The 13,405-nt window shown below is 30.6% G+C and overlaps 1 protein-coding gene across 4 annotated transcripts in view; it reads left to right on the plus strand.

Moving 5' to 3' along the window:
- Positions 1–823: 823 nt before the first annotated feature.
- Positions 824–13,405, plus strand: part of LOC111638569 — a 28,030-nt gene continuing 15,448 nt past the window's right edge. Inside the window, exons 1-3 of one of the 4 annotated variants that reach the window (XM_023384294.1) lie at positions 824–1,295; positions 3,270–3,470; positions 11,979–12,646. In XM_023384294.1, coding sequence (XP_023240062.1) covers positions 3,288–3,470; positions 11,979–12,646 — 851 coding nt within the window. In that variant the 5' untranslated portion in view covers positions 824–1,295; positions 3,270–3,287. The other 3 variants (XM_023384296.1, XM_023384297.1, XM_023384295.1) reach the window with 3 other exon arrangements.

Consider the following 13,405-nt stretch of genomic DNA (forward strand, 5'->3'; position numbering starts at 1 on the left):
AGAGTTAATTATATTGAACTTGCTTATTTATTAAGTGCGTTAGATAATCTATTAATTAAAAATACATTTAGAGAAGTCTACGGTTTTTACTGGCTTATCGAACAAACGAATACGAATGGACCCTAGATCATTGCTGACTGATTGCCCCTGAAAGTCGGCTTCTTATAGAAACACAGCTTTCCTATCAAATGTCATGGCACGCCACTGTTGTGCCATACTGGATATTTGTCCAGTATGGCACAAGTAGAGGACTCTGTAGTCAATAAACATTTCTCAGCAATAGAAGATGTATTGGTAGTTCATTAAGTACACAAATAAATAAAAATAACAAATATGAAAAAAAATTGGTTAAATTTTACCTACATGCACCGTCATGGCGGCGGTCGCGACTATTCGGGCTCCCGACGGACTCCTCAATCAATTGTTTAACGTCACTAGTTATTGATTCACGGTAGTTCTTGAACACACGTATCAATAACTAGTGACGTTAACTAAAACGTTTTTTGCATGTACAGTACTGTACAGTATTTTAAGTCAGGCTGTTAAACACGTTACGGAAATCCTTTGAGGATTAACCGTGATTTTTTTTTCTATCTATCCACCTTTAAATAAAAATAATTCTTTATACGTTGGGAAATATTTTAATAAGTTTTGTAAATTACTATGTTCGATCCTGCCAGTTATATCCGATTTTTTTTTTGTCTGTTAAGTACTGTACATCCTTTGAGGATTTCCGTAACGTGTATAACAGCCTTCACGATCTGTTACGGGAAGATCTGGCAACACAGAGAGAGGGGGAACGTGCAAGACAGACAGCCCTCACTGGTGTAGAAGAGTGGAGATCGCCCGGTCCAAGTAGGACCCCGAATAAAGCATTCAGAGTATAAGTGTCTGTATTCCTGTCTCGCGGGGGGTCTTAAGTGCGTCACGAAGGGCGTATAAACATTAAGTAAACCACATAACACGATTCTTATTTTAAGATCAATTTGCAGGCATGTAAATTAAACCGACAACTTTTGTTCTGTGATAGAAGTTCTTGCTGGAAAAGTACGAAAAGTATGTTTCGCGATTTTATCGTCAAATCTCAGATTATTTATAAGTGAATTTTTTGAGTTGGCTACTTTGGGCTACTTTTATAAAATTTTTGGTTACAAGAACTAAAAAACATATGGCAACATTGACACCGAGTTCGTAAAAATCATTTTTTGAAAAGTTCATATTATAGGATAAATAGTGAAAAATCATTTTTCTTTCTATCGAACTGCCATCGTTAGATCCCATTTAATAAAACAATTGTAAGTATTGATTATTATTCATTTTAAGCAGTACAGAAGGTTTTTAGACTGTAAAAAAAATTAGACTAAAAAAATCCTAGCAACGAGTTGCCTAACTTGGCACTTGTGCAGTTTAGGGAGTACGGCTGTTTGAAAGGTTTTCTTCCATAAAATTAATTGATTCTAAACTAATTTGACTCGAACATTTCTTAAGCATGTTTTCGTCGCGGAGCGGTTCATCGGACGGCGGACGCGTACGAAGCTTGTCACGTGACATTTGTCGGTGCTATTCGGTCACGTGATTACTCATCTCTGACGTTTTCCTGATAAGTTATTCTTTCTGCGAAAAATTCGCTGAACTTTGGAGACATCATTTATAGAAATATTAAAACATTATTCCATTCTAAATATGGATTAAAATCAACATATAATAACATATGATAATGCAATAAATAACTAATAATTCTGCTCTGCTTTTAAATGGCCTAATCTCTTTCTAATTACAGTAAAAATACCATAGTATATTATGTGTTTTGTCTCCAAAGTTCAGCGAATTCATCGCAAAAAGAATAAGTTATCAGGAAATACGTCAGAGATGAGTAGTCATGTGACTGAATAGCACCAACACTGCCTAGCTAGTTTTTTAATGTGATCTAATTCTCTAATTCTGTCTTGGGGTTTGCTGTAGAATTAGAGAATTAGATCACATCAAAAAACTAGCTACGCAGTGCGGTGTCAGCCAGGATATAATAAAGGCCATTATTAACAAAAGAAGAATAGATGATAATGAAGGTAATGAGCGAGAAAGAATAGAAGAATACACTATGATGGAATATATGGCACCCCTAAGCAAAATTTACAAAGAAACAGGAACAGCAACAAACAAAAAGATAATTTTTAAAAGGAATCCAACAATATACCAAATGCTGCATACAGACAAGCAAGACATAGACCAGAACCTGATACCAGGAGTTTATAGACTACCAGTACACGATGAAAGGTGACAAAAAGAGCTATATTACATTGGAGCCACAAGGAGTTCAAGGCTAAAAGAGCATAAAAAAAACGTACAGAATGAACAGTCAGTAACAGCACTAGCAATGTACCATATATTATGGCAGACCCGACAGAGGTCATAGCAGATTGGGAAAGAGCTAAAATAATACAAAAGATCCATGACAAGAGACACCTGAAATATGCTGAAGTATGGCAAATACATAAGACAAACCAGGAAGGATTAGTGATAAACTACAGAGAGTCGAGTAAAGTCTCAGCAGTGTGGAGAACAGGCATAATATGATAATTTTAGTACGAAAAAAGGGACAAACAGTAGAGAAGTTTTCTTTTATTTTTTTTATTCTTTTATGTTATTTTTTTTGTACAAGCCTGTGCACTAGATAAGAAAATTCAAATGTTTAAATGTTCCAAAAGAAAGTTCATTATAGAAAGCAAAATCAGAATCATTTAATTTTTCTGTTCCTGAGGAAGACCATTCAAAATGGCCGAAAACATTTGGAAAAATGAATAAAAAGGTTGCATTTTAAATGTTTTTCTTTCGAGGTATAAGTTGTATTTAAGTGCAGTTACAGAAGAGTGTAAGATGTTTTAGTTGTGTATTTATTTTTATAACACGCAATAAAAAGTTGTAAAATCACATAAGTATGGTTACAGATTGGTGTGATAAACCCTTAAAAATAAAAATGATTAAACTATATTTTATCAATTTATAAAATCATAAGAATAAGAGTAAAAAGTTTTAAAAATTAAATATTTTAATCAATTGCCTAGATATTCCTATATAAGTTCTTTAAAGCAAACTTGTGTTTGATTTAAACAACTTTAAACAAAACAGTAAGGTATTAAAATCCCAATTGTTTTAGGTAATACTATTATACCTAGAAGTACAAAAATAGTAGATTTAATATTTTATACACAAATACTATTCAAATATGCATATAAACAAAGCATAATTTACTTTTTAACTTATTTTTCCAGTGTATTCCATAATACAAAATGACTGAAGAAACTGAAGATATTTTAACCTTTAAATTGAGTGAAATGGATATAAAATTTTCAAATGACAATGATCCAAAAGGTGCATTACCAGTAAGGTGCTGGGGACGTGGATGGAAACGTCCAGACATTAAAGACTTAGATTTTTCAGGATTTTTTCAGAAATTTGATAAAGAGAATTTTGTAAGTATCTATATTTTACTTCTAACAGACAAAAATTTGATATTTTAATTATTAGAATTTTGTACAAATACATTTTGCTTGCAGTCATAGAAATTATAATGAACTGTATGTATAAGAAAATCCACAATGCATAAGTTTTCAGTGTTCTTTTCTATTAATGGGAAGTCAGTTGTAACTTTAATTCAATGCATGATACTGTCATCTGTGTTGCTCTGCTAAGACTATCACATTTAACTGTTTAGCCCATGAGACTGCTGGCTTTGAGTAAACCATGTGACTGTTTATGGAGTACTTGATTTTATAGTTTCAGGGGGTATGGGGCTTGCCCTACCCAGGTGTTGAGGTGCAAGCAATAGCAAGCATCAAAGCACACAACTATATGCGAAGTTTGTAGAATAGGCAGTATACTGATACATGTTAAAAACTGACCTTTGCAGGTGAATATCTCACAAAGGGTCAACAATTCTGTGGGTGATGCAAAAGCCCTCATTCAGAGCTTGAATCTTACTTGTTGCTGTACATATTGGCTCATGTCCTGTTAACAGAAAAGTACATTTTCAGTGCTAATTACTAATTGATAGAAAGATGGATATAAAAATAAATTTGATATATTACTCCAGATACAAATTTAGGTGTCCAAAGTTCTACTATTTACAGTAAGATCCTCAACATTAATACAGGGGAAAACCATTTATACATTTCACATTGGTTTCAGCAGTGAAATATTTTCTTTGTTTACAAAAATTCATTATGAATTTTTCTCTTATATGTGGATTTCTTTCTAATAAATATATTACATTATTCTTTTAGAAATTATACTGAAAATTTGTAGAACATATTCTTTGTTCTATTCTTGCATCCCTCTTCACATTTTCAGAATCACATGATATAAACTTGACCTCCCCAATACTTGGATATTGCTTCTAAAAAATGGATTATTAGTACTAGATTACTTTCTAATGGATTTGAGGTAATCATAGTAGAAGGGAAGTCTACATAGAGTTGTTTTTATGTGAAATTGATATCTTCTCTTCAGTTTTATGCTGAGAAATTATAAAAGATGACATTGGATTTTCTTAAAAATGTATGCTGTTGTATCCAATTAAATGTATGAGTTTGTTATAACTCTGTCATCTTGTGATGTATGTTGACTTAAATTTTGTTGTTTGTATTTTTGGTCTGGTTCCTTGAGTATAAACAATGTACATTTAAAACAGCAGTTATGGCACTTTAACACATGCTTAGAAAATGATCTTGCTCTAAAATTCATTATCATTAAGATCTTGAAAAGCATTGCAATATGTTGCATCCCTTGTGTGAATCATAAGATGAAACATTGTTGTTTTTTAGTAATAGCATGATAATTTTTTTTTTTTTGATGACACATCACACAATATAGAGAAATTTGGAAGTTGTTTCCAGCAGAAAAATATTGTTAAAAAGAATAGGAAAAAATATCAATTTTTAATAGGTTCAAACACCATTATTTTCTAGAAATTATCATATTCAAAGACTCCTTAATTACTTGCCAATCAACAAATTTATTTCACCCAGAAGCATTTCGGAAATTACAATATTTTCCTCCTCAGCGGGTTTTCTTCCATACAAGCTAAACAAGATACAAACGCTTTTTCAATACACTAGTAAATATACAATAACTACATTAAATTTACAATTTATAATCATATATTTACTAAAACCATAAAATATTTGCCTCTCCTATTTTTCAACATTCCAACTGTTTTGATTACTTTCTTATTAAAATAATTTTTTTCCTATTTTAAAAAACATATTTTTTTTTAATTAAAAGAAATTAACCTATTACATCTTTAATTATTGTAATAACTGTGTTATTTTTGTTAAAAATATTTATTATACACAGTCCTTGCCATTATTGCTTTCATTCATTGTCTTTCACATCATTCACATGGTTGTTGTTGGAATGTTGGCAAATGATGTGAAAGACAATGAATGAAAGCAATAATGGCAAGGACTGTGTATAATAAATATTCTTAACAAAAATAACACAGTTATTACAATAATTAAAGATGTAATAGGTTAGTTTCTTTTAATTTAAAAAAAAATATGTTTTTTAAAATAGGAAAAAAACTATTTTTATAAGAAAGTAATCAAAACAGTTCAAAGGAAATTCCAAAGACTCAGGTTTGTCACTGTGAGGATTCACCTTTACAAGACTCAAAGACTTAGCAGTTAAACAGAGGCGGTGAGTGCCAGATATATTTCTACTACTTCCTAAACCTTTATTTTTCACAATTACTTGCCAAACATGTTCAAAATTAGGTTTAGGTGTTGTATCTCCTTCCAGACCAAGAGTACCATGTTGAAGTTCCAACATTGCTGTTAACTATTGATTTAATTCATCATCATTTTCAGTTACAACTGCAAAACAATCATCACGAGTATAAAGTGCAATAACATTTTTCTGTTTAGAATCTAACTTTCTATTAATGTTAAAACAGGTCTTCAATATAATGCTCCGTTTTGGTTGGATACCAGCTTTCCATTTCTTTTCATTGTCATAATATTCAAGTCTAGCAGGTCCTGTTGGAGTCTCAGTCCGAAGCACAAAATATTTCTTCTTCATAGTCTTCAATCTCTTTAAATAACCTTGCTTTTTTATATCTGACATCATTTCCTCTTTTGTAGGAATTGAAATACTACTTTTTTCCCTGAACTCCTTTTGTTTAGTTGACATGATAAAAATACATATTACAGGCCTTTAGTCTTAGACCAAAGCCATTTTTTGTTCTTATAACTTTACATGATTGCAAATATGCCACTGTTGAAAAATTCTTGCTCCTCCGAAGTAGTTAAGCCTAACAATTGAGTCGAAAATTAAATATTATTCTCGATCAAAATGTAAAATAACTTTCATTACCATTCACATCATGTCTCTAATGACAAGTATAATTTCGTAAAGCCTCAATGTTGTAACCAAAATTTTGAGAAAAGCCTACGTCTTCATCCAAAGATCAAAGGTTTCTTTTACCCGTGACCTCGACAACGCATGTTTACTCCTGTTTCAAGGGGGGCGTGTCTACAGATTGGTGTGATAAACCCTTAAAAATAAAAATGATTAAACTATATTTTATCAATTTATAAAATCATAAGAATAAGAGTAAAAAGTTTTAAAAATTAAATATTTTAATCAATTGCCTAGATATTCCTATATAAGTTCTTTAAAGCAAACTTGTGTTTGATTTAAACAACTTTAAACAAAACAGTAAGGTATTAAAATCCCAATTGTTTTAGGTAATACTATTATACCTAGAAGTACAAAAATAGTAGATTTAATATTTTATACACAAATACTATTCAAATATGCATATAAACAAAGCATAATTTACTTTTTAACTTATTTTTCCAGTGTATTCCATAATACAAAATGACTGAAGAAACTGAAGATATTTTAACCTTTAAATTGAGTGAAATGGATATAAAATTTTCAAATGACAATGATCCAAAAGGTGCATTACCAGTAAGGTGCTGGGGACGTGGATGGAAACGTCCAGACATTAAAGACTTAGATTTTTCAGGATTTTTTCAGAAATTTGATAAAGAGAATTTTGTAAGTATCTATATTTTACTTCTAACAGACAAAAATTTGATATTTTAATTATTAGAATTTTGTACAAATACATTTTGCTTGCAGTCATAGAAATTATAATGAACTGTATGTATAAGAAAATCCACAATGCATAAGTTTTCAGTGTTCTTTTCTATTAATGGGAAGTCAGTTGTAACTTTAATTCAATGCATGATACTGTCATCTGTGTTGCTCTGCTAAGACTATCACATTTAACTATTTAGCCCATGAGACTGCTGGCTTTGAGTAAACCATGTGACTGTTTATGGAGTACTTGATTTTATAGTTTCAGGGGGTATGGGGCTTGCCCTACCCAGGTGTTGAGGTGCAAGCAATAGCAAGCATCAAAGCACACAACTATATGCGAAGTTTGTAGAATAGGCAGTATACTGATACATGTTAAAAACTGACCTTTGCAGGTGAATATCTCACAAAGGGTCAACAATTCTGTGGGTGATGCAAAAGCCCTCATTCAGAGCTTGAATCTTACTTGTTGCTGTACATATTGGCTCATGTCCTGTTAACAGAAAAGTACATTTTCAGTGCTAATTACTAATTGATAGAAAGATGGATATAAAAATAAATTTGATATATTACTCCAGATACAAATTTAGGTGTCCAAAGTTCTACTATTTACAGTAAGATCCTCAACATTAATACAGGGGAAAACCATTTATACATTTCACATTGGTTTCAGCAGTGAAATATTTTCTTTGTTTACAAAAATTCATTATGAATTTTTCTCTTATATGTGGATTTCTTTCTAATAAATATATTACATTATTCTTTTAGAAATTATACTGAAAATTTGTAGAACATATTCTTTGTTCTATTCTTGCATCCCTCTTCACATTTTCAGAATCACATGATATAAACTTGACCTCCCCAATACTTGGATATTGCTTCTAAAAAATGGATTATTAGTACTAGATTACTTTCTAATGGATTTGAGGTAATCATAGTAGAAGGGAAGTCTACATAGAGTTGTTTTTATGTGAAATTGATATCTTCTCTTCAGTTTTATGCTGAGAAATTATAAAAGATGACATTGGATTTTCTTAAAAATGTATGCTGTTGTATCCAATTAAATGTATGAGTTTGTTATAACTCTGTCATCTTGTGATGTATGTTGACTTAAATTTTGTTGTTTGTATTTTTGGTCTGGTTCCTTGAGTATAAACAATGTACATTTAAAACAGCAGTTATGGCACTTTAACACATGCTTAGAAAATGATCTTGCTCTAAAATTCATTATCATTAAGATCTTGAAAAGCATTGCAATATGTTGCATCCCTTGTGTGAATCATAAGATGAAACATTGTTGTTTTTTAGTAATAGCATGATAATTTTTTTTTTTTTGATGACACATCACACAATATAGAGAAATTTGGAAGTTGTTTCCAGCAGAAAAATATTGTTAAAAAGAATAGGAAAAAATATCAATTTTTAATAGGTTCAAACACCATTATTTTCTAGAAATTATCATATTCAAAGACTCCTTAATTACTTGCCAATCAACAAATTTATTTCACCCAGAAGCATTTCGGAAATTACAATATTTTCCTCCTCAGCGGGTTTTCTTCCATACAAGCTAAACAAGATACAAACGCTTTTTCAATACACTAGTAAATATACAATAACTACATTAAATTTACAATTTATAATCATATATTTACTAAAACCATAAAATATTTGCCTCTCCTATTTTTCAACATTCCAACTGTTTTGATTACTTTCTTATTAAAATAATTTTTTTCCTATTTTAAAAAACATATTTTTTTTTAATTAAAAGAAATTAACCTATTACATCTTTAATTATTGTAATAACTGTGTTATTTTTGTTAAAAATATTTATTATACACAGTCCTTGCCATTATTGCTTTCATTCATTGTCTTTCACATCATTCACATGGTTGTTGTTGGAATGTTGGCAAATGATGTGAAAGACAATGAATGAAAGCAATAATGGCAAGGACTGTGTATAATAAATATTCTTAACAAAAATAACACAGTTATTACAATAATTAAAGATGTAATAGGTTAGTTTCTTTTAATTTAAAAAAAAATATGTTTTTTAAAATAGGAAAAAAACTATTTTTATAAGAAAGTAATCAAAACAGTTCAAAGGAAATTCCAAAGACTCAGGTTTGTCACTGTGAGGATTCACCTTTACAAGACTCAAAGACTTAGCAGTTAAACAGAGGCGGTGAGTGCCAGATATATTTCTACTACTTCCTAAACCTTTATTTTTCACAATTACTTGCCAAACATGTTCAAAATTAGGTTTAGGTGTTGTATCTCCTTCCAGACCAAGAGTACCATGTTGAAGTTCCAACATTGCTGTTAACTATTGATTTAATTCATCATCATTTTCAGTTACAACTGCAAAACAATCATCACGAGTATAAAGTGCAATAACATTTTTCTGTTTAGAATCTAACTTTCTATTAATGTTAAAACAGGTCTTCAATATAATGCTCCGTTTTGGTTGGATACCAGCTTTCCATTTCTTTTCATTGTCATAATATTCAAGTCTAGCAGGTCCTGTTGGAGTCTCAGTCCGAAGCACAAAATATTTCTTCTTCATAGTCTTCAATCTCTTTAAATAACCTTGCTTTTTTATATCTGACATCATTTCCTCTTTTGTAGGAATTGAAATACTACTTTTTTCCCTGAACTCCTTTTGTTTAGTTGACATGATAAAAATACATATTACAGGCCTTTAGTCTTAGACCAAAGCCATTTTTTGTTCTTATAACTTTACATGATTGCAAATATGCCACTGTTGAAAAATTCTTGCTCCTCCGAAGTAGTTAAGCCTAACAATTGAGTCGAAAATTAAATATTATTCTCGATCAAAATGTAAAATAACTTTCATTACCATTCACATCATGTCTCTAATGACAAGTATAATTTCGTAAAGCCTCAATGTTGTAACCAAAATTTTGAGAAAAGCCTACGTCTTCATCCAAAGATCAAAGGTTTCTTTTACCCGTGACCTCGACAACGCATGTTTACTCCTGTTTCAAGGGGGGCGTGTCTAGCCTGCGGAGGTGTTGGTGACTTTTTTTGCTGAGCTGTTGTGTCGACGTTAGACATGGAATTTTTACAACAGAATATTAAGTGTAGAACTGAAATAAGTAGTTTAAATGTTTCATTAACCCGAATAGTAATTTTTATTTTACTAATGATTGCCGGCATTGAGTTAAATCCCGGACCTTTTCCTCGATCTCCTCCAATATCAAGTCAAGCAGTTATGNAAAAAAAAATGGCTGGCTTTAAACACCTCGCTTTCCTGGATAGTTCCTGCTTGATTTTTCATGAGATCAGCATGTATCTTTTTAGCTTTCTCGCAAATAATTGCTTCTGATACGCTGTCTCTAGCACACTGTTTTCCAGTTACCCAAAGCAAAAACAATTTCTCAACATAATCTAATGTCTTCGATCTCTGTTTAGAAATTGATTTAACCCCTTTCGAAATGTTAGAAGATTTAATAATGTCTTTATTTTTCACAACTGTCGATATCATTGTTCTCGGAATACGGTATGCAACAGTTAAATCTCGAACACGCATGCCACCTTCGTATTTCTCAATAATCTCTTTTTTCAGTTCCATTGTGATTCTAGTCATTTTTTTTAGTTTTCTGTTGCTTTTCATTTGCCTTTTTGCAATTCATGATTAATAAAAATAATAAAATTTTATTTACAAATTAAAATCAGAAGAAATTTAACAAAGTAATAAACCATGGCGCCGCAAATAACTAGTCTGTTCTAATACACTGATAGTGCTACTTGTTCATAGATGGGCGTGTATAATTGAATTAAGTTGTATACTGAGCAAAGTTTGTTTCATCCAAACAGGATGTATTTCGTATTGGACGTATTCTAAAGCAGACATATACTGAGGTACCACTGTATATGATTATAAATTGTAAATTTAATGTAGTTATTGTATATTTACTAGCGTATTGAAAAAGTGTTTGTACCTTGTTTAGCTTGTATGGAAGAAAACCCACTGAGGAGGAAAATACAGTAGAGCATCGATTATCCAATCCCCCAATCAATCATCACATCGGTTAACCGACTGCGTTCTAGTCAGCAAATTCAAATGTCTGCTAGTGATGTGGCGCTACAATATTTGGCTATATCTTGGCTACTTTAATATTATTTTTGTTAAATTTTGTGTGTTTTAGCTGGCAACATTGTCTCGAGCATGAAAAGGAGGCCACTATTTAAACAAGGCTTAATTTTTTAATTTTTAATGATACAATAGTGACGATTATTATTAAAAAATTTTTTTGTTAGGCTTAACATCGATGAAAATTCAACACGAAGTACATTAATAGCGATATACTAATATACTATGCTAATAATGTATTTTTTCATACTTTTCGGTTATCCGTTTTTTCAGTTATCCGACCAACCCCAGTCCCAATTGAGTCGGATAATCGATGCTCTACTGTAATTTCCAAAATGCTTCTGGGTGAAATAAAATTGTTGATTGGCAAGTAATTATGGAGTCTGTTGATGTGGTAATTCCTAGAAAATAATGGTATTTGAACCAGTTACATATTGAGATTAAAGAAATGGAATAGAAGCAGAGTATATAAATAATAACAAATAAATTGTCCTTCTCAAACCATGAAATCTCCTCATTTGGGAATGATAATCAGGAAATCCCAATCTTAAAATTAAACCAAACAAAGCAAGAGAGATTGAAACCTAAGAAATGAAATAAATAAAAATAACAATACTATAAAATTAAAAATCTGTAGAGAAGATTTAGCTGAGACACTTGTCAGTCACAAATTTATAATAGTTTTTTATTATAAAAACTTTTTATTTTGATAATTTATATATGTAAAATATAGTATTTCTTTAAAAAATTTATTTTTTTTTAGCTTGCATATAAAATGGGTAGTTCTAAATCTTCAAGACTATTCACTTCAAAACCTATGAGTGATGGCATTATGGAAAACATAAAATCTCAGTGTGAAAATGTTCTTGGAAATCAAATATCAGATCAAGAAATTATTAATGTTTTGTCAAAAATGAATGTAGGAGGAGATGATGAAGACAAAAATCCATCTGTATCAAGTGAGCAGAATAGAAGTTCTTATGTAAACTGTCATTTTACAGAAAAAAAACATTCAGTAAGCAGCAAGCTCAACTCCAAAAGATCTGAAAACATTCTAAATAATTGTACTAAACCTCAAGAAGGTTTTAAAATTAAAAAAAAAAGGAAAAAATATGCATCTAAACATAATAATACTTCTGAAGTTTGTATGTCATCAAATTATGGATCTGAATCTTCCTTAAGTCTTAAGAATGCTGATGATGAATATGATAATTTGGATGAGAAAACAGATACCTCATCCTACAAAGAAAGAGACAGTAAAAATTATTCCATTTCTGTATGTGAGGAATTGAGGGAGAAGAATTGTATCATTTTAGAAAACATTCCTTCTCAAGTAAATGAAGATGAATTACATGAATTTTTAAATGGATTTGGAATAATAAAAAACATGAAAATAATAAAAAATGAAACTAATGCATATGCAAATATCAGGTGAGTGTTTTAAAAATTTTTATTGTTAATTGATTGATTTAAGCAACTAAAAAATTTATTAACTAAATATTAATTTAGAAATTTATATATTAGCTAGCTTGTTACACCTGGCTTCACCTAAGTTTATAAAGCACTGTACTTGTTGCAGTAATTGTTACACTTGGCATTATTAATCATAAATTTCAAAAAATTATCTGGTATTACCCATTTTAAGAACAATATCAGAATGTCTATAAACTATAAGTATGTCCTCATAAATAGCAAGATTATAGAAAACTTATTAGAATTGGTTTGGTTTATTTGGTTATGGCAACATGACACTTGGGTGATTTGCTGAGGGGATGCCTCCTGAGAGGACTTTTATAGGAAACTGGTCCTATTTAAGTGTTAATAACATGAATCAAACCCTGAAAACTCCATTTGGTTAGCCCATTCGCAATGTGCAAACTCATGATCAGTTACCAGTGTTTGGTGGTTTTATCCATTTTGCCACCAGTGAGCACTTATTACAACTCCTAGACAAGAAATTAGAATATTTACCTAACTGAAAGTGTAGTGTACATTTTCTCATGAACAACACAGAGTACGAAACTTTTTTCGACACTACGTAAACACTGTTTATCTATATTTATTATATCCGTTAATCAGAAATTAACTCAAATGTTTTTTGTTACAAATGGAAATAAAATGACAAAAAATTAGAATATTAGCAAGACAAACAGCCATAAAAAAACTAAATTGTAATGCAAATTTACATAT

The sequence above is a fragment of the Centruroides sculpturatus genome, unplaced genomic scaffold, assembly GCF_000671375.1.
Source record: "Centruroides sculpturatus isolate CEXI.00-Female unplaced genomic scaffold, Cexi_2.0 scaffold1205, whole genome shotgun sequence".
Classification (NCBI taxonomy): domain Eukaryota; kingdom Metazoa; phylum Arthropoda; class Arachnida; order Scorpiones; family Buthidae; genus Centruroides; species Centruroides sculpturatus.